General features: G+C 50.7%; 1 protein-coding gene across 1 annotated transcript in view; it reads left to right on the forward strand.

The window, feature by feature from the left end:
* The first annotated feature begins 7,619 nt into the window (after positions 1–7,619).
* Positions 7,620–21,996, forward strand: part of SMOC2 (SPARC related modular calcium binding 2) — a 158,482-nt gene continuing 144,105 nt past the window's right edge. The window contains exon 1 of the mRNA NM_001177803.1: positions 7,620–7,797. Within this exon, the coding sequence (NP_001171274.1) occupies positions 7,714–7,797 (84 nt within the window). The 5' untranslated portion in view covers positions 7,620–7,713. The remainder of the gene's footprint in view (positions 7,798–21,996) is intronic.

A 21,996-nucleotide genomic window follows, 5' to 3' on the forward strand; every position in this document is an offset into this window, starting at 1 on the left:
GTATATACATGTACACACATGTGTCTGTGTTCATTTGTACACACCTGCATGTACATGTGGATGTGACTATGTACATGTATACTTGTGTATGTATACACACATGTGCATAGTGTGTGTGCACACGTGTGTGCTGGCATGTATGTGTGCAGCTCTCCTGTGCCCCACCTCTACTGCACTGGGAGGGCTGAGACCACCCTGACCCCTGCTCTTGTGGATAAACGTCTCCTTTCCCTGTGGGTGTTTTAGCTCTTGGCCTCAGGGCTCCTGTCTTTCCCCAGATCTTGGTGGGGGGTGGTCCCAGGAAACCTCCTTCCCAGAGGCTGGCCTGTCCTTGGGAGCTGTCCCTCAGGACGACTGTGACAGGAGACCCGGCTTGCTCTCCAGCCCTGGTGGCCACACTGGCTCCCCTCCAGGTGGCGGGCAAGGAAGCAGGTTTCTTAGCACCTGGCCCCTCTGTTGGACCTTGGGATCGAGGGTCAGTGTCCATCTGGGTACTGGTCAGGGAGCCGGGGCCAGACCCCCAGTCCTGTCCCAGGTGGCCCTGTCCGCGGCTGTTCTTGCCCCTGCTTCTGTGGGTCAGGGTCGTCAAGGTCAGGCTGGGCATCTGCGCAGGTCAGGGCGGGTGGGCGAGGGCAGGGTGGTCTTCCCGGACGGCTTCCTCTCCCCTTCCCAAGGCCCTTTCCTGGGGGAGGCTGTGTTCTCTCTGTGTGGGGCTCTGATCTCCCCTGGTTTTCTTCCCCGTTTTTCTAGTCTGTGTGGTTTTGCTTTGTTCTCTTCACCTTTATCTTCAGCCATTGTACCACGTTTCCATCCCTGCCACACCAGAGATTGTTTATTTACTTTTTCCTATTTGAAGTTGCTTTGAAAAGAACCAAAAACATCCGGTTCTTGCTTGTTGGATGTGGAGATTCCTCAGAGGGGTGTATCAGAATTCCGCCCCGACGAGCTGGTCTCTGCGCAGGTGGCAGCTCCTTCGGCTGGCGTTGGGCTCCGCGTGTCCAAGGAGAGGGTTCCCTCCACCGCCCCGGGCCCGCAGTCCTTCAGGGAGCGAGCAGGGTGGGGGAACAGAGCTTCTCCAGTGTCTGTTACACAGACCTGCCCCCCACCTGCACACGCACCCTTGGGCCCTGCCCTGGACGGTCGCAGGTGTCCAGCAGTCCCGAGGCCCGGCATCCCTGCTCTCTCCGCTCGGTAGGAGAGGGACAGGGGCCTTCCTGGGGCTGCATCCATCTGACGGTCTGACATGGGTCTGACAGTTTTATGACTTCTAAGTCATTGTCCACCTGCACGTCTGCTTTCTAGCTTCTGTAACTTCCCTGCACGTGGGCACCTCTTCTGTTCTCTCTCTCCTTATGGATTTATGGTTTTAAAAACTCCACTACGAAAAAAAAAAAAAAAAACCAAAAACAAAACAAAAAAAAACTCCACTACGCTTTCTGGAGAAAGTTGGAGAAAATATGTGCATCCCAACCACGGTCACTAATTGGAGAACTCTGGGTGTTGTCTGAATTTTTCTTTTCTTTCTTTTTCTTTTGCTCTGTGGATATGATCTTACTTTGAGCAAGAATAATAAACCAAAGTACAAACCACACTGAGAGATGCAGCAGAACATGTACTCTTGGCCCCACGTTGTGGCATCTCCCAGGGCACAGACTCTACACCACTTGTGAGGCAGTGTCATAACTTTCTCAGAACACTTGCTTCCTTTCATGGTGGCAGAAAAAGTACTGGCATTTTTCCAATGATGGCATTTTCTGTATTCTAATATTTTACAGGTGGAGATAAATTAGAGATGTAAAAAAATGCCAAAGATGCATAAATAACCTGACAAATTCTTAAAATGACCAAAAATCCTAAAAATAAAGAGCTGAAAAGTGCCTCTGATGACTCTGGTCACTAAATAATTAAAAAAAAAATAGTAATTTGAGGTTTTTTCTTTTCTTTCTTTCTTTCTTTCTTTCTTTCTTTCTTTCTTTCTTTCTTTCTTTCTTTCTTTTCTTTTCTTTCTTGTTTTTTGTTTTTTGTTTTTTTTTTTTTTTTTTGGCTAAAAGCTTCAACCACACTTTTATGCTGACCAGTGTTCCAAATTACTGTATGTTGATCTTGCATCCTGCAACTTCATTGAATTCATTTGTCACTTTTAATAGGTTTTCGGAGTTTTTAGGGTTTTCTAAAGGTAATACATGTAATCTGCAAATAGTAAAGATTTATTTATATATTTCCAATTTGGATGCCTCTTATTTCTTTCTCTTGCTTAATTGCTCTGGCTAGGACTTCTAGTACCATGTTGGATAAAAATGATGAGAATGGGCATCCTTGTCTTGCTCCCAATCTTAGAGGGAAGGCTTCAGTTCATCATCATTGAGTATGATGTGGCTGTGGCCATGCCACGTACAGCATTTATTTCGTTAAGATACATTCCCTCTATACTTGCTTTGTTGAGAGTTCTTATCATAAATGGATATTGGATTTTGTCAAATGCTTTCTGTGCATCTGTTGAGTTGATCTTCATCTTTTATTTTGTTAACATGGTAGATCACGTTGATCAATGGGTGGATGTTGAACCATCGTTGCGTGCCTGGAATAAATCCCACTTGATCATGGTGTGTGATCCCTTTAATGTAATGTTGAATTCGGTTTGCTAATATTTTGTTGAAGATTTTTGTGTCTATGTTCCTCAGGGATATTGGCCTGTAATTCTCTTTTCCAGTGCCCTTGTCTGGTTTTGGTATCAAGGTAATGCTGGTCTCATAAAATTAGTTTGGAAAAGATCCCTCTTCTTCTAGTTTTTGGAGAGTTTGAGAAGGATTGGTAACCATTCTTCTTTGAACATTTGGTGGAAGTCACCAGTAGAGCCGTCTAGTCCTGGACTTTGGTTTGTTGGGAGGATTAATCCGCCTCTTCAGATTCTCTGTCTCCTCATGATTCAGTTTTGATAGTTTATATGTTTCTAGAACTTCATCTATTTTTTCTAGGTTTCCCAGTTTGTTGGCATAAAATTGTTCATAACATTCTCTTCTGATCCTTTGTATTTCCGAGGCAGAGATGTAAGGTTTCCTCTTTCACGTTATTTATTTGAGCCCTCTCTCTCTCTTTTTTTTTTTTTTCTCGATGAGTCTAGCTAAAGATCTGTCCATTTGGTTTATCTTTTTAAAGAACCAGCAGTTTCATTGATCATTTCTATTGTCTTTTTAGTATCTATTTCCTTTATTTCTGCTCTAATTATTGTTATTTCCTCCCTTCTACTAAGTTTGGGAAGATGCATTTTAATATTCTACTTAAAGCTGAGGGAGCACACAGGGAATAGTGGGATGCCACCCGTGGCGTGTGTGCTGGGCCGGGGAAGGGGGAGTGGGTGCTGAAGGTAATTGAAAGGTTTCTTTATTGGGGTATCTTCTTACACGGCTTTCTGTGGGTATAACTCAAATCTGTGTGGTCCACACGCCGCAGAGTGTTCCTGGCAAGCTGTATTTCTGTTGCCATTTAAAAACTTTTTTTCCCCCTAAAGGCAGTTCTCATGTGAAGACAGGAGGAAGGGACTCCTAGACTGTGGTTAATAAGGAGGAAGAACCCAAAGGCAGTTTCGGTCATCTGGAGCCATTAACTGGCTCTAGGCCTCTCCACACTCACACTTTGCACCTTCATCAATCTTGATGGTGATGGCCTTTTAAGATTACCATGATTTTTAGCTCTGTAACTGATATATTCTGTAAGTTTCATATACTAATAAATGTAGTTTCGTGAATGGCAAAAACAGCTTCTGGATATTATGGAAACAAATATATTTCAATAAGCCTGTGCTGTTTCTGCTGGTGGTAGCGGCGTGTTGGGACCTGATGGTAGATTGGTTGGTTAGATTGAGTAGATCTCTGGCAGCAGCAATACATCCTTTTAGAACGGCTCAGGCAACTCCTGTCAACTTTAGAGGGAATGTTCTCACTGTAAAGTAGTAATTTTGCGTTTGGCTTTGTAGCAAATTTGTATTTCTTTGGAAATATTAAATCTTACTTTTGGAAAATACTCTAGTGGGGTTGCAGTATTACCTATAAATCAAGAACAACCTTAAAGTTCTTTTATTACTTGTTTGGTGGTGGATCTTAACGTGCAAAACAGTTCAAGCCACCAACGGTGCATCCATGCACACAGCAGTGCACACGGGAGTGTCAACTGATGGGGAGAAGAATCCTGAGACCTGGGCGTAGGCTGAGTTCTGCTCCTACCTCTTACTAGTCATGCAAACCTGGGCAGGTCCTGTAGTCTCCTTGGGCCTTATTATTACCATCTGGAAAATAATCACTTCGCAGGGTTTCTGTAAGAGTCAATTAGATAATGTGTATAAAACAGCCAATATATTTCTTTTTTTTTCAATATATTTCAATTTGTTTAAAATTTCCGTAAAGTGCCTGAAAAGTGTTGTCGAAACACTTGTTATAAGGCATCTTGAGAAGGAAGGATAAACTTGTCTACATGATTTTATTGAGAACAAAGATCAATCCAAATGATCTGTTACTTAAATGTATAAAAATAGGGAGAGAACACTCACATTGTGACCCCAGCTGCTGTTCACCTTGTCTTGCCATCACGGCGAAGGCCAGCTGACCCAGCACTGTCCATCTACCTGACCAGGCAGCTTGGTCTCTCTGCAACTCTTTTTCGACACACAGGTTTCTGGGGTTGGGGGATGGATGAAAACCCCAGGACTGAGGCGAGGGGCTACATGGTGAGGGCAGGGCAAAAGTCCTCAGAATCTCCTTAAGGGAAGCTGAGTGAACCAGGAAGATTCTTCTTGCTAGGGTTAAGTAGAATCTGGGAGAAGTGTTAATAAAGTGAGTGGAGGCTGCTGGTGGCCTGGAGTGTGCACTCTGAGGCAGCTGACAGTGATGTTGAGGTAAGCTCTGGAAATAGGACATTTAGTTAAATGTCCTATATTTGCATATGCAGGTGGAAAGGAGCGGACAGAAAGTGTTCTGGCCAAACACAAATTATCCAGAAATAGTAATTAAATTAAATCATAAGAATAAAGTCCTCCTGCAGTGTTTATATAGTAAAAGAAATAAACAAAGTAAGCTGGTGTGCCCGAGAAAGGGTTTTTGCTAATGGCCTAAGTGGGTTAGAAACCTAAGCATGACTGGAATACTCTGTCTTTCGTTTCCTTTCTTTCTCTTCTCTTTCTTTGCTCTTCTTTGCTTTAACTTTGATCAGTGACAGGAGTTTAAATTCTGGATCCATAGGGCTGTTTTAGAATGATCTCTTATTACTTCAGAAAATTTTCCATTTCCAAGAGAAGGAAACTTCTTCTACAGACTTGTCTGTCCTATAGGAGCTTTTTGGAAAATACTGACTTGATTATATCCTGTTGTAATTTTGAAATACTTCGATCTGTGTCCCAACGAATGGGGCGATTATCTGTATTCATGCCAGTAATAACTTCATAGAGACCTGAGAGTGACAAACAGACATAACTATGACCTGGTGTTTTAAATAAACATGTTGGTTTTTTCTCCATAAAAATGGAAACTATGTCTCCAGACTCCACCACGAGTATCTCTAAGAAAGTGACTCTGGCATCCAGCGCCCATGGGCTTGTCCAGTTGTTAGGGAGTCTGCGAACGATCCAACCCTGCCTCATCTGTCAGAGACTTAGACAAACCCATTGCATTTATCTTTCTGGAATTCCCGGAGGACCTGCAGGTGATGTGTGACAGACATGCTGACACATCTTTCTTGAATAAAAGGCTTTGAGAGCCAAGTTTTCTTTCTGCTCCCATTGTACCCCCACGCCTCCAAAGGAAGGGAAGTGGAATTGCCAGTACTGCAAGCTCTGGCATCCAGATCTGGTCCTGATTTTGTTGCTTATGAGATTTGGCTAAGGTGTTTGACCTCTTTGCTTATATTTCTCATAGGTAAAATGGGGATCATTAAGTCTCCTTCTCTGTTGTCCTTGAAGGCAATGAGGGTGAATGAATGGACATGTGTCCAGGCTTCTGAGTTCTACTGAAAAGTGCACAATATCACATAAATATTTCAGCTATTGGCCATCCTCTAAGTAAAGTAGAAAGTAAAAACGAAATTTTTAGTAGGAAGTGCTTTTTAAAGGATTCGTGTCAGCTCTGAATGTAAATGTTCTTCTTTGGATGGTCTTACAATTCGCGGTATGCGGTATTTACTTCTTTATTTTTACCTTAATTTTTATTAACGTTTCCTAATGGCATTCCATATTTATGTAATCATTTGCAGCTGCTTTGCTCACCTGTTTCTCAGGCCCCAAGAGCCTTATTATAATTTCCTTCTGAGCCCTCGAGCCAGGAGGAATGTGTTTAAGTACTCAGCAGATTCTCAGGGCTGTGGAATCTGAAGGAGACTTCGTAGTGGCTTTCAGGAAGATCCATTTCTTTCCTGACCCTGTCTGTGTCCATCACTTTCCTGCTGGAAGTGGGAAGACCTCTCTCTCCACAGTTCGGGACCCTGTGGTTGGAATAATACGGCTTTCGTCCCAGGAACCAGGCACCGGACTTGCTGATGCAGCCCTGAGACTCATCCCCACCCCTTATAGCCAAAGCTTCAGATTAAACATCTGATTAAAAATCAGATTTGTATTTTCTGTTTTGTTCTTTTTCCCAGTCCCCCGACAAGTCAATTGAGGCATTGTTCTTGAAAATCCTCACTCTTTGGTTTTCTGTGTGAGCCAGAATTAGATTTTTTTTTTTTTCTCCCTGTAAAGTTGTAAGCCAAGGCTAAACTATTTCAGCAATGTCGTCTGCGATGGATACTATCCAGAGTCTGGGTGTGCAAAATTCTCTTGGTTTCCAACCAGTCCCCACCAAGAAGTTTGCACCCCCTACAACCACTGTGCTCCCGGCGTAAACACCTGAACGCCTTGACAGAGCTGCTCTAGAAGCAGCCACATTCCCGCCAGACTTGACCCTTGTCACTGCGGGCTGACCCAGTATCTCTAGTTCACAACTCGCCCCTAAGTGCATTGTTCTGCTAAAAAAAAAAAAAAAAAAAAAGGGGGGGGGGCAGAGGCACGCAGCCCCCTGTGAATTTTCTGGCCCTTGTGGTGCTGGTACGCTTCTTTTGCTGGAAATCCAGCTAATCAATCAGCAAATTTGAGAGGCGACATTCTGGCCTGGATGCGGCAGCCACGGAACCTGCAGGTCGAGGACAACCCTTGGGGGCTGACCCAGGTGTGAGAGCCGTGGGTGAACCACAGGGCAGGTCCTGCGCCCAGGGGGTCGGTGCCCTGGGACACCAGGAGGGCGCAGCGCATCTTGTGGTGGTGCCTGGGACCCTCCTGGGGCGCGCGCGCGCGTGTGTGCATGTGCGTGTGTGTGCATGCGTGTGCATGCGTGTGCATGCGTGTGCGCGCGCAGCTCTGCTGGGCGGCGCGGCCCCAGGGCCCCTCTCCACCTCCCGCTCCGCAGACCCGCGCCCGGGGCGCCCCCGGCCGAGCGGAGCCGAGCGGGGCGCGGCGGCGGCGGCGGCGGCGGCGGCGGCGGCGGCGGCGGCGGCGCGGGGGTGGGGCTGGCGAGGGGAGGGAGGGAGCGCGCGCAGGGGGAGGATCCGGGAAGTCCTGCAGTTACTTGACAGCAGCCGGCGGAGCGGCTCCGCAGCGGAGGGCCGAGGGCCGCCGGGTGAGAGGGCGGCTGCTGGAGCGCGGGGCGAGGACCGCCGCGGAGCACCCGGCTCGGGCCGCCGCGGGCGCGCGTCACCATGCTGCTCCCGCAGCTCTGCTGGCTGCCCCTGCTCGCCGGGCTGCTGCCGCCCGCGCCCGCGCAGAAGTTCTCGGCGCTCACGGTGAGTCCCGCGGGGACCTGGCCCCCGGCCCCGGCCCCCGCCCCGGCCCCCGCCCCCGCCTGCCCGTCCTCGGCCTGCGCGCGCCCGAGCGCGGGAAGCAGGTGACCCTCGGGGACCGCCAACGGGGTCGCGGCAGGTGGGGCCCGGGCGCGTCCCCAGGCGGCTGCGTGGGCTCCTGGGGTCTCGCCTCCGCGTGGGGGTGCTCTCGGGGTCCTGCGCCTCCGGCGGACGGGTGGGAAGGGCCGGCGGCGGCGCGGACAGCAGGCTGGGGACACGGTCGCCCACCGGCTGCTGTCCCTGCGGCCTGGAGCGCGCTCGGCCTCGCGTCCCTCCATCACCCCGACCTCCGTGGGCACAGCGCGGACCTGCGCCCCCGGGTGGAGAAGCCGCTAGCCCCGTGCGCTGCTCCCGAGAGCCCCCTTTGGTTCGCCTGCGGGTCCCAGGGACCCTCCCCAAGTGAGCCCGGGGGGAAGCAGATGGCATTACACACTATTTCCCTCGTGCCAGCAGGCAGCAGTCGAGGCGTCTCCGTGCCCTGCGGCCCCCTCTCCCGGGTCCCCTCCTGGTCCCGGTGCTGCGCGCAGGCAAGCGCGCGCCCGAGCGCGTGGGTCACCGTGGTTGACCGCTGCGTGTTTTTCTTTCTTAGCTGAAACTTCTCTGCAACAGCCCCGGGGCCGGCGGCGCGCGGGGCCAAGCCTGGAGCTATGTGCAGGGCGCGAGCCAAGCCACCGGCCGCCGGCCTGGGCCGGGTGTCTGCAGCCCCCAGTTGGGGCAGACCTCGTGGGCTTGCAGTGTTTGCAAACCCATAATTAATGCAATCTGCAGAAATGAAAACATTCCACTTAAATGTGTTTTTGAACAAGTGCTTGAGAAAACACGAAGGTAGAGAGAACACCTCTGGTGGAGAGATGCCTTTAAGTGGTGGGACTGGTCCTGAAGGGGTTTATTGTATCGAGAATACCTAACGTTTGAAAGGAGCTGTGGTCCGGTTCTGCTTTTCAGCAAATTTGAAGCAGTCCTGTGAGCCTTATTTTTTTTCCCCCAAGCAGTATGAGGGGGAAAGAAGTTAGTGAGTTCACTGTTCATACCTAAAATTCTTCTGGAGCCGTCCTTGGGTCCCTGCCTTGTGTCTTGCAAATGACTTGTAGATTAGAAACCGCTCCCTGGAAGCTCTACCGAGGTTTGCACAGGCTCAGCTGTCCTACAGAACTTTTCTCCCCCAGAGGGGCCATCAGACGCTACTTCCCGTGTGTATTTCTGTGCGTCCGTGCTCCTAGTACCTGTGCACAGGTACACGCGCATCCATACAACAGACTCCTCCCGCCCGCTGAGCATTGAAGGCCACAGAGCAACAGACGGATTCTGGAAATACGACACTGGCATTTTCTCCCAGAGCTGTCGTGACAGCTTTTTCATCCTTGCCATGGGTGTTCTGAAGGTGTGAAAGGTAGACTCCCGTGTGCCTGCGCTCCGGGGGCACCTGGGTCTGTTGGTTCCTCCCTGGAAAAGCAGAAGCGAGATGCTCAGTGATTAGATCCCTGCAGGTTCTCATCTCTTCCCTCCCCACCACTCTTCTGTTTAACATTTACTCTGGAACTCTTGTCCTTCCTTTGCTTGGGATGGAGGCTCTGTGGCTTTCCTGGCTGCCCCCGGGGATTCCAGTGCAGAGCAGAGCCCCTCACTGCACTCTCCCAGAAGACCCTTGCCTTAAATCTACATTTGCAAATGCAATCATGATGCTTTTGCATCCAGAAGAAAATTTGAAAGCCCTAAAATATTTTGGCATAGTCTTCCCACAATCTGGGAATTCAACAAGTTGGCTGAGGGGTCACGAGGGAATGTTAGATGTGCTGGATCTTCTGCGGTGATCATCTCTCTTCAGATCACTTCTTAGTATTTGGGGATCTTTTGTTTCTTCTCTGAGAATTACATCTGATCTTTAATAAATCAGAGAGGCAGCATCAGCCCACGGGAGCCTGGGAGTGGCGACTCTGGATGTGTGATCGACTCTAGCTGCATTACTTAACTTTCTTAATCTCCAGGTTCCTGATCAGTGAAGTGGGCATATCTGCTTAGCACGCTGTGAGGATCACAGATCAGGCTTTTAATATGCCTGGTATGTGTTAGTTCTCCAATTAATGTTATTTTTGATGGCACCCTTGCCATTGGTCTCTATGAGGTAGTTTTAAATCCTATAATCACCAGCTACATTGCTGTGTCCCTCAGGTGTGAGGGGATTGGTTTCATGGTGCTGTCACCTTTCACAGATGCTTAGAGCACGCCGCTTTGCTGTTGGTGTGTCCATGTGCTTAGCTGAGGTAGGTCGTGCAGGGCTGGACGGAGATTTCTCTCTGCCTCCTTCTATCCCATCTTCTGTTCTCCCCTAGAAACACGGATATTCCTCCACCTCTGTGGGTCAGAAGCCTGTCACGCCTGGCTTCCCAGAACGACACCTGCCTTCCTCGCCCCTGACACCAAATGCTCTTTGTCTGGGGGCAGTGCTGTCAGAGTGTCCCTGGGTTTGATCACCGCTACTACTTTGTGTTCAAGACTAAGAGAATCTGCTTTGCTTGATAATTATCTTTTTTTTTTCTTTTTTTCCAACCAGAGCCATTCTTTAGAAATGGCACCACAAGGCCCTTTGTGTTTTCCTTATGACTTTTTCTTGGCTTTGCATGGTCATCAATCAGACTTCGGGGTTATTGCTAATCAACAGATGGTGTTGTTAAGTGCGTTTGATCCTCCTTAATGGGGTCCACATCTATTTCTTCCTTTAAGAAGTAGAGACATTCAAAGGCCAGATCATGTCTTTTTTTTTTGTGGGAGTGCTTGGCTTTTTTTCTTTTTACTTCTTTTTTTAAAAAAAAAATTAAAAAAAATATTTATTATTTGAGACAGCAGGGGGAGGGGCATGGGGGAGAGAGGGGGAGGGGGAAAGAATCTCAAGCTGACTCTGACACTTTACCAACTGAGTCACCCAGGAACCCCTCTTTTTATTTCCGTGAATGGCGAGACTGGAATAATTTGTAGGAGAAGCCATCTGGGTACACTTAATTCTATTCTCTAAAGGGTGCAACAGCTGTGATCACCATGCTTTTACTTTGTCACAGGTGTAGTTGTGTGGGTTTGGCACGCTGGCAGTAAACCTGCACCTGAATGTTTTCTTCAGGGCCAGTGAAGAACGATGTTCCCTGATCCCCTTCCCAGGGTATTTGGGGTGGAGCCCACGGATTCCTCTTAGAACTGACTGAATGGTATTTTGTCCATCCTCAGCATGCAGACATCCTGCCTTTTCTTGTGACCAGTGGATGCCGCTGCCTTCGGTTCGCATCCAGGACTTGGTTGTGAGCACGGGCTGTCTCTCAGCGCTACACACTCTGCTTGGGGCACTTCGTGTGTGCTGTTCCCGTAACGCTCACAACCAGCCATCCACACAGGTTCTGTGGCACCACGTTCGAGAGCCAAGGGAACTGCCCCTGGACGCTGAGCTGGCCTAGCCGTTTCCAAATTCAACCTGAATTTGTTTTCCTTGCTTTGAGGGATGGGTGTTCCTGCACTAAGGTCAGTGTCCCCTTCAGGGACTTGGTGATTCCCCAGAGTCTTTCCCTCCCACCTCCACACTGGGGAGGGAGCGTGCTCAGGACTCACTGGTGTATGGGGGGGGGGACGTGTAGGAACAGAGTCCAAACGGCTGTTTTCTGCCCCTCTGTGAGTTCTTTTGCTTTGGAAGAAAAGGAGGGAAACGGAAAGAGTGTTTGCTCATACATAAATTTTAAAATATTTCCTCATTAACACGCCTGTGAGAGGGGCTGGTATCACTGTTACTGGAACATGGGCACCAAAATGCTCCTGCATCTCTGGGCCGTCGGGGGGTGAAATGTGCACCACATGGTTTTGGTGCTGTGCTCCCTCAGGGTCAGATGTTATAGGCAGTGATTCTGGGTGTTTCTTCTCCCACCACAAATGCCGTGAGCACATGTGATGCTCCGGGAAGGCCGTCAGCAGAAGGCCGGCCAGAGGTGGTTGGGGAGGAAGACAGTAAACACAATGGACAGTGTCCAACCTAGTCGTACACGGTGACTGAACCCCAACATCTGGAGGGCCGCTTTAACTTTGATTTGGAATCAAGACCGTAAATAAAACTATAAGCGACTGAAGGCAGTAAATTGGGCAGTAAATGGGCATGTGACAAGGGCTTAGAACAGAGCAGATTTCTAGGTAATTTGGGATCAAAATAAGCCTTCATGACCCTCCAGGATTTTAGGATTGGAGCTGTTATTAGGATTAGCAGAATGCTAAAAAAAAAAAAAAAAAAAAAAAAAAAGGATTAGCAAAATGCTGGGATACAGAGCAGGGTAACACCTATGTATTTTTTTTTTTAAGATTTATTTATTTATTCATGAGAGACACACAGAGAGAGGCAGAGACATAGGCAGAGGGAGGAGCGGGCTCCTTGCAGGTAGCCCGATTCGAGACTCGATCCCAGATCCTGGGATCACAACCTGAGCCGAAGGTAGGCACCCAACTGCTGAGCCACCCAGGTGTCCCAACACCTATGTATTTTTTAATTAAAATTATGGCATTCTCCAAATACCAGACATGGACTGAAAATAATGGATTTCTAGTGGGATTTTGAAATTAAAAAAGAAACAACAAGAAATAACATTCTGAGCTCATTTATAGAAAACTAGAACGGTCCCTTTTCATTTTGCCAATCGATGGTGTCTGTAATGGGGTGGGATCCCACTATTAATACTTGAGTTATTATATTAATAATATATATTAATATATATTATTAATATAATATTAATACTTGAGCTTAGAGTTTGAATAACACTCAGTACGTTGAATATCTTTAACTGAAGCCCGTGAGAGGCAAGAATTGAGAAAATAAAATCGTCATTTCATATGGACTGAGAAGAAATTATTCTGGAAGTATTAATAAGAGACTGTCTTATGTGGTTTGGTCATCTCAGGCTGAAAATCAGAGAGCAAATATTCATAATAAAGCACACACAAAAAATTGGAGCCAAGCAAAATGTTAATGCATTTATATTGTCAGAATTAAAAAAAAAAGAAATTATAAATGAAAGATTGGGTACTGTAATATCTGGCCTAAATTTAATTAGAAGTCTTGACATGAGGGCCGTCTCAGAATGACTACTAAAACCACAATTATGTGCAGATTTTATTGTGTATGACATAATGCGGCCTGTAACCCATGAAGCTGGCACTTAAGACAAGGTGAAATGTCCGTACAGTAAGTAAATTCTTCCTTCCTTCGGGACGTGTTTTCCCTTGTTTTACTTTCTTTTCCCTGGTGGTCTCTCTGTCTTCTCCTTCTGCCCAAATCACAGCGGATCCCCTATGCTTCCATCACCAAGACACCCAGCATTAATGCGGCCGTTGTTTGTGTGCGAGCAGCGGCCTCTGAGCTTCTGCCCCCCCCCCTGCCCCCCTGGGAGCACTGGTGTGTCCCCTCTCCTTGTTCTGCCCTGGCGGTGGGCGTGCTGTAGGGGGTGGGCCACCGCTGTCACTGTATCCCCAGCATCCTGTTACTGACCCATCCATTAGCAAGCCCCAACGTCTCGGCCAGATTTTTTTTTTTTTTTTTTTTTTTTTTTACGGGGAGGGCGGGTAAGCCAACTTTTAAGGTTTGAGGTTGCTGGCAACGTCTCTCCCGATAATAATGAAGTTTCAGAAAGCATGAAGAGTTTTAGGTAAACACAATAATCTGTGGTGTGTTTGATCACGGGTTCAGAACACTTTAGTGTGGCCCAGGCCATGAGGCCCATTCCATGCTGAATGTTCTCAAATTTGTTAGACTTCAGTCACTTCTTAAAGAACAAGTTCTTCGGTTTGTCGGCAAAACAGTGCCGTAGCACCCAGGCCACCCTTGCCCGAGCGGGGTTCTGTGCATCTGTCTTATACTCTGATCAGGAATCCAGGTGCTGGAAACAAAGGCATCCGTCCTACCTATGAGATGCTGTGTCCTAGATGGCCGACTTCCTTCCTAGGATTAGGGGGGGCCTGTGTGACTTCCCGCAGCTTGCTCCATCCCCTCCCAGCCCTCAACAGGCAGACCCAATGACAGACTTCTCCCTGGACCAGACCAGGGCACTCCAGGATGATGTCAAGGCTATGCTGTGAAGGGGGCTCTCGTGGACACTCCCAGTGAAGGCTGATGTCCTGGGGGGGCTCAGCCCCCAGTCCGCTCTGGGTGGTGGGGAGGGCACAGTGCCCCATGGAGCCTGAGGAGGAGGTTTTTTGGCTCTTGTGTCTGCCCCCGACAGTGAGGGCTTTCAGACCAGCAAGCAGTGGATCCCTTTCTTCAGAGGGGGCTGTGTTTTTGTGCCTCAGCGAACAGTGGCTGAGAAAAGTGTACACACACGCTGAGGGGTGATGGGAAGTGCATCGCTGAGTGGGCCAACCGAGGGTTCTAATTTCTGAGGGAACCCCCTCAGCTTCAGTGTGGCTCAGTTTGTCATGACCTCACTTACCTCTGGGGTCTGGCCGGTGCCTCTCCCCAAGACTCCCTGTGGTTGTGCCAGGACTGTGAGTGCTTGGGCGCTGTGGCCCCACAGCCCAGATCTAATTGCAGGCCCCATCCTTTTCCATCTGGTGCCATTACCTCTCTCTCTGCTCTTTTCTCACTACTTTTTTGGAACTGTCTTGAGAAGAACTGAAGGGAGACCTGCCCTCTCTTCAGGTATCTGGCCGCTGTCTCTGGTCAGCTCCTTGCACATGGGTAGCCTCTTCCCACACACCTGTCACAGACTTGCATTCTCCTACCCTGCCCCCAGCTGTCCCATAACACAAATACCAAAATGATCACAGAGACACCCTCGCAGCTTTACCTCCACGCATTAGACACCAATCAGAGTAAAGCCTTCATAGGGTCCCGTCGCCTCATGGAGAGGAGCCAACCACTTGGAAACGTGAAATGGAAATTACAAAAGATGATAAATTCCATGAATGCCTGTAACTTTAAAAATGACTTGTGAGATTTGAATGAAGGTTTCAGAGCAGCATTTAGTGTGTCGTTTGTTTTTGGTGGTGTTTTGATTCATTCCACAGAGGACCTAGGTGTGTGGAATCACACATTTTTTTAAAAGTATATTTAAAATTAGTTTAAAAAATTGATCTTTGGAAACAAGAAGTCAGTGTCCTGCCATTCTATGTGGCTGGCAGTGTTGAGACGGTCCCCTAAATGATTCTGTGGGTGTTCCCGGCCAACTGGGGTAGGGCTCCAGATAGCTCATCCCCCACTGGGGCAGACACTCTTCTGTGATTTGCCATTACCTTTGGGACAGGGTAAAAATGTATGTCATGCCTTCCCATCCTACTTTCTGCTCAGAGATCCATCATGTTAAGTGCTCGAATAAACTGTTACATTCTTCCCTGCGAGACGCCTGAGCCAAACCAGGCCAGCAGCACAGCTGTCCAGACCGAGCTCTACACGGGGCATGGCTCAACCCCCCACGCCTTCCCCTGGGCCAGGTACCAGGCATGGCTGCCGCCCGAGGACATGCCATCTGTAGGAGGCAAGAGGAGAAGAAAAAAGGAAGAGGCCCCTGTCTCCTGTAGAGCCAACTGAGTGTTAGGACATCATGGCCAGAGAGTCTTTCATCTTTGGGAAACAGACACACATAAAGTTGTAAACATTGAGAAGAGGGATAATACAAACATCATGGTGCCCTGCTCTCATGCTATTCATCGGGGAACACAATTTGTCATCAGCGGGATTCTCTTGGACCTATAGGAACTCTGGGAGGAGTTTGGTTTTAATGCAGTCTGAGAATCAATCATGCAATCTTTAAAAATTCATCTGTGGCCAAATCAACAAGAATTTACATCACCCCTTTTCCATGGGCCACTCATGTAGGTGTTAGAGGAGATGACTAGGTCTTCTGGAGGCACGATGCCTTCCTCCTGCCGGGACCCCTTGCTTCTCTGGCCTGGGCTCTCTCTCCAGCCAGATATCTGACAGTACCTGAAGATTATCTGAAGATAAAGGGAGTTGTCCACGTGCCTGAGGCATCCGCTGAGCCTTTCTCTGGGTCTGTTCTTTTCCCTTCTACGGGTCCTTAGGGCCTGAGGCTCCCAGGGCCCTTCTAAACAGGCTCCCTTTTGAGCTCCAGTTGATCAGTATCCATTTAGGAATGTCGCTGTCAGTCTAGATACAAGATCGCAGAAGCAGTTGGTCATTCAGCAGCAAAGCATAACTTGAAAGAGGCACTCATGGTGGGTGCTTGTGGGTGTTCGGCTCACTTTTCTATGTAACTTTCTAAATTTGAGATTCTGTTAAGCCAGTGTCCCCTGTCGTTGCTTCCCGCCCACCATTTGTAAGTGGAATAAGTTATTCCAATTAAAACTGGACTTACATCCTGATCTCCCTTATCCCAGATTGGGACTACCCCTCTGGCTCATGCAAATTTGTTGCACACTCCTCTGTCATCCTGCAACAGGGCTATTGACCCCCATACACCTGAGGGACAGGCTAGGAGGTGAGACACAGGGCTCATGTTCATTTGCTGCATTGATTCACTGTTCTAGGGAAAAAGCCCCGGGAGATTCCCATTCCCCACCTCCCGACCCCTGGAATCGATGACTTAAAATCAGTAAAACACCACGTGGGGCTCTCAAGTACTTGTTCCTGTAAACCTTACTCCGAAGAGCTTGTGCTAATCCCATAATTGACACTTTGTGAACGAGGTCATTCAACCAGCTGCCAACAGACCCGGTGTTCCACACCCTATTCTCGCACCTTGTGCATGGGGTATCTCCTGGAAACGTGGAGTGTTCTAAGCATCGGGATGATTGCCTCTGGGACACGGGATTAGGAGTTCTGTGTGATATAATAAATTGTTTTGACACTCTGAATCTTTCTCTCTTAAAACAGAGAGAGCCAGCTTTCTGTGCTCTTACGATCGTATCTCATTTGTCCCCGAGACATCCCTGCCAAGAAGCTATATATATGTCGTGGGTGTATATATTTTAGATTTCTGCAGACGCCGCAGGGTAAGGAAAGTGAGTAACAGCTCTGACCTGAATATACACGTTGGCTAAGTTGTAGCTTTGCTGGATCTGCAGATATGCACTCGTGATAATCAGTTCTTCATTCTTAAAAGATTTATCTTTTGGAGGGAGTTGCCGCAGATGGATAATTCTTTTCATTCAGAGATATAATCCAGGTGGAGCCACGGATCCGGATCCGGTCTGTGGCACCCCTGGCGTCCCAGCCCCTCTCGGCCCTGCTGGTGTGCAGGCTGCACGTCCACGGCCCAGCATCCGCCACAGGAGGGAGCCCAAGAGCAGCCTGGCTCTGGCTCTGGGGGGGCTCCTGGGTGGGCTTTGGGGTCCGACCACCGGCAAAGCCTCGGCCACCTCGACAGCGAAAGGACCCCACGGGCTGCTGCTGCTTTGTGTTCAGGCACCGCATTCAACTCTCCAGTTTTGAAGCTTTGAGTCCTGATGCAGCGATGCTCAATCCGGGAATTAGGACACAGGGACACATTTTCTCCGATGTGTCTGGCAGCAGCCCTGCAAGTCTGGGACGAGCGTGTGAAATGCCAGGCGGGTACTCAGCTAGCGGGCAGGAGCACTGTGATGTTGGGGTGCAGGAGTGGCTCGGAGAGGCCCCGGAGCGGAGTGGACTGGCCCTGGCTGCCGCCGCTGCAGGACCCGCTGGCTCAGTGAGCGGATTTTACCTTCCTGCCAAGTCCGCATGGTGGACGATGTGCTCCAGGGCGGAGGTTCTCAAACATGCCGAGTTTACGATGGCTCTTCCCCTGCAAGATCAGATGTGCAGCACATCGAGCCCCCCCCCTCCATGAGGCCCTAGGGGAGCCCCATCCCCCTGGACTCCCACTGACCCCTCACCGGCACCAGGCTTGGAAACCACTCACATTACTTTGTTCCCAAAACTCTCAAGGAAGTTCAGAGAAGATGTTACGGGCCCATGTCAGGCTCTTTCCTTTCTGCTCTCCTGCTGTGGCTGCAGTGGCCCATGGACTGTTTCTGGGGGCCATCAGGAGGACAGTCACGCCTGCTGTCCCGGGGTGTCCCTTCACCTGCCTGGACCTCGTCAGAGCTGGGGCTTGTTTATAGGCTGCAGGGAGCCTGCATCCTCATCCCTGTGGGAAGCCAGTAGCCGGTAGCCCTACCACTTGCTGCTGGGTCGGAGGGGGCTGCCCCTGGGCTCCAGGGGTCCTGGGCTGTGGCCTGGGTGATGAGGGGCCCTGGCATCTGGTCTGTGTCCCTCAGAAGGCTGTGCACCCACACACTGCAGCTGGAGCAGGTGTGGGATGCTCAGATGGGGCAGCCCCTGTCCTGCAGAATCAGGGGTGAGATCCCACAGCGACCCTACACATAGGGTGCAGGGGGGACCAGCAGGGACGAGCCCCTCCAGTGGGGCAGGTGGCAAGGGAGGCTCGTCCTGGGTGATGGCAGGAAGCATAGATCTCTGCCCTCCTGCCAGATCGGAAACGTTTGTAAGACGCTCAATCAGATGCAGTCCTCCTGGGCTCACACCACATCTCCATCTCGAGGCCGTGTCCTCGGGGCAGGTGGAGCACACTGGGGGCAGGTGGAGCCCACATCCTGGGACAGGGGAGGGGGGTGAGCAGCCTCCTGGAGCCCGGGGCCAGCCCCAGGTCAGCCAGTGGTCACGCTCAGCCGAGGACCTTTCCCAGCAGGCCTCCCTCCTGCACCGTGTGTGTGATCCCTGCCTCAGGAGGGGCGGTTGGGCAGGGAGGATGCCTCCAGGGATGGGCCAGCACCCATGCAACCCCTGCATCCCTCCTTCCTTCTGGGGCAACTTGGCACGTCAGCCCTTCCCCCCGAAATCTCATCCTTGCTCTTCTTATCTAACCCCCACATTTAGCAAAAAAATGGCAAAATAATTCAATTCGCAAAGCAAAGGTAGAGTTAAACGTTAATCTCTGCTGTCTCTCGTCTCCCTCGGTCTCTAATGCTTTTGGTGTCTTGGTCTCTTACTTTCTATCTCTCTGTCTCTGTTTTCTGTCCCTCTCTGCCCTGGGGTCTGCCCACCATGCATGGAGACGCAGCCATTCTCTCTACACTCCCCGCCCCGAGCTGTGGCCCCACCAGCCTGGCCCCTTGGGCTCGGTTACCTCCTTCCAGCACCAGGGAGGAGGTCCCCTGTTCCCTACAGGGAGGATGGAAAAGTCTGTAGGTCATCGGGCTCCGTGAGCTGCAATATCTGAGAAGAATCCTGACCTAACCCAGAACCCAAGTCAGCCAAATTCTAAGCAGGTTTTGTTTTTAAAAAAAAAAAAAATTGCTATTTTTTTTTTCACCTCTTCTTCTTTCCTTTCTGGGTTTCCCAGTTTCATTGAGAATTTATAATTTCCCTCTCTAAGTTTACGGCTGTGAGATCCAGGCTCTTAGCCCTGGCATCCCTGCTGGCTGGGTGTCCCCAGGGCGAGTGAGGCAGAGCTGGTTTGACCTCGGCTCTGCAGGTGGGGAGGCAGGCGCCCAGCTGTGCCGAGGATGGGAGGCACATGTGACCGATGCGCGCTGCAGCTGGCACCCTGTCCGTGTGCTGGTGGGATCCTCTTAGGCATGTTCTGTGGAGGGAGAAGTAAGGCCGCCCAGTGAGGTATGTAAATACCGTTGTAACATAGCATAGTCTGGATGTGCTTGAGGGGCCAGGGGCATGTGACAGACAGGAAGTCTCCCCTGGGTGCCTGTTCCTGGCTCAACACAATCATGCAGACAGGTCACTGTCCAGCAGGCGAGACAGTTGTGTGTCGTGCAGCTTGAGCCTCTGCTGGAGCCGTGGCCAGTGGGCTGGGGCTGTGGGGAGGGGTCACAGCTGTCAGAAATGCTGCCTGGGAGGTGGCTCCCCTGGGTCCTGAGTGTCTGGGTGGCAGCCAGAGGTGGGGAAGGTACCATATGGAGAGGCAGCTGGACAGGGAGGAGGCCTCATGAGGGGCTCCCTCAGGGCACAGGGGTCAAGGCAAGAGCAGGCGGTATTCTGAGAGGGTGGGCTGGACAGCTGAGGGGACACTTCCAGGGTGTCAGAGCAGGGATGCGGGGAGTTGTGATATGGAGGCAGGGGTGCAAGCTGTGTGCTGCGGGGGGTGCTGGGGGCAGGGATGTAGCTGTTGTGCTGTGGGGTGCAGGCAGAGCAGGAGTAAAGGGAGCTATGATGCTGGGGGCAGGGATGCAGATGGTGCTGCAGGGGGTGCAGACAGGCAGGGGTGCAGGGAGCTGTGATGCTGAGGGCAGGGGTGCAGCCATGGTGCTACAGGAGTTGCAGACAGGCAGGGGTGCAGCCCATGATGCTGGGCACAGCGCCCCTGGTTCTGGCTCTCCAGCTGTGTCTGTTGGGGTGAGACTGCACCGTGCTGCTTCACCCTGACCCTAGGCCGGGCAGTGGGCTTCAGTGACTCTACAGTGTGCAGAGTCCCTAACAGACTAGCAGTTTCCACCTGCTGCCCTTATCCTAGCTGCTGTTTCCTACGAGCAGAGTCTCAGGGGAGGCAGGAAGGTCGTAGCTGGGGTGTGCCCTATGCAGGCTGGGGCATGGGGGCTGTGGGAGGGGGAGCTGTGCAGGGCCTCTCCACTGCTGGGGGCAGGCTGCTCCTCTCTCCTTGTGGTCTTTCCTCGGAAAGTTGGTGCCAGTGCTGCTCCTTTCCTCCATGAGTCTCACTTCCTGAAGATTATCTGAGACTCCCTCACCTTGTGGACGTAACAGAAGGCAGACGGAGAACACAGATTGCATCCTCACTCAGAAGCAGGGTGGCCGGTGTCCCTGGGGTTGTGGGGTTAGTTGTGGGGACCCCAACACCACGAGGAAAGAGTTGTTAACAGACCCCAAAGGCCATCCTGACCTCACAGGGGCGGGCGCTCTGGGGTACAGTTGCTTGCCATGTTGCACGTTGGTGGTGTGCAGGGGTGCAAGGGGGTGCGCTCTGGGTCCCCCAAATGTCTGCAGAAGCTGTGCGTGACTTTCCAAACTACGAAGGGCTGGCAGGGCCCTGGCCAGGCCCCTGGGGGTGCTGGTCCCTGTGTTGCACGACCCTGGAGGACAGTGGGGTGGGACCTGCACGTAGGTATGTGGGCCGTGCCAGGAAGGACTCGGTCTCCCTTCTGGCTTCATCATGTGAGGGCTGATGTTTGAAGGCTTGTGACTAGGGAGTAGATTGCATGTGTGTGTGTGGGGGTGGGGCCTGGGGTGGGGTGTGGGCAGGGGCCTGGGAGGTAGAGGGGGAGTGGGTGGGGCATGGGAGGGGCGTGAGGAGATGGGGGAGTGGGCAGGGCGTGGAGGGAGGAGGGATGGGAAGGGTGTGACGAGACAGTGGGGGTAGTGGGTGGAGCACGGTTGGGGTGTGGGGAGGTGGGGGGGTGGGGTGTGGAGGGGATGTGACTCTGCACAGAGCCCATGGGTGGGCAATCCCAGGCAATGGTCTTTCCCTGGTGCTGACCTGGATCTGGGTCGAGTGTCCTGGCTGGGTTTGCAGCAAAGCCAAACAGACTGTGGGTCCCTCCATGTCGCCCCTCTTTCTGGGGATGAGGATCCTCATGGTCCTTAGTGGGAGTTGCTCCAGGACATGTTTCTTGGTGCTACGTGGTGATGACAGTGACTTTCAGAGGTGGGCTTTTTTCTTTTTTTCTTTTCTTTTCTTTTTTTCAATCCTGGAGACAAAGCCTCTATTTCTGAGTAGAAGTGTCCTTTACTTGTGAATTCTCTGCTAGATTTTTAAAATGCTCTCCAGTTCCAGGTGGTTTGGAGAGAAATCTGTTTTTTTGTTTGTTTGTTTTTTAGCAGGGTGCTAGGGTCTTCATGGGCTGCTCCTTTAGGTGACAAGCAGAGAGCGTGTCCACAAGGAGCAAAGGGAGGGCGGGGACGTGCGTGGAGGGGAGGTGCGTGGCCCACCATGGAGGAAGGTCCATGAGCCAGGCTTCACCAGAGATGTGAGTCTGGTAATGAAGATAAAGTCAGGCAGCAAGAATTTTCAGGAACTGACCAGGAACAGGTGCACACAGGTGAAGGTGAGGTGGTTATTTTCTGGTCATGCTCAGGTTTTTCCATCTGGCAAACACAAAATTAGGAAGAGCCAGGCCCTGCCTGATGTGTGCAATCTCCCTGAGACTTTTTGCTGGCTACCGGGCTCATCTTGCTCTGTCCTGTGACCTTGGCGACACCTGTGTGTCTGGAGTCTCACATGA

The sequence above is a fragment of the Canis lupus genome, chromosome 1 (genome assembly GCF_011100685.1).
Source record: "Canis lupus familiaris isolate Mischka breed German Shepherd chromosome 1, alternate assembly UU_Cfam_GSD_1.0, whole genome shotgun sequence".
NCBI classification, from domain to species: domain Eukaryota; kingdom Metazoa; phylum Chordata; class Mammalia; order Carnivora; family Canidae; genus Canis; species Canis lupus.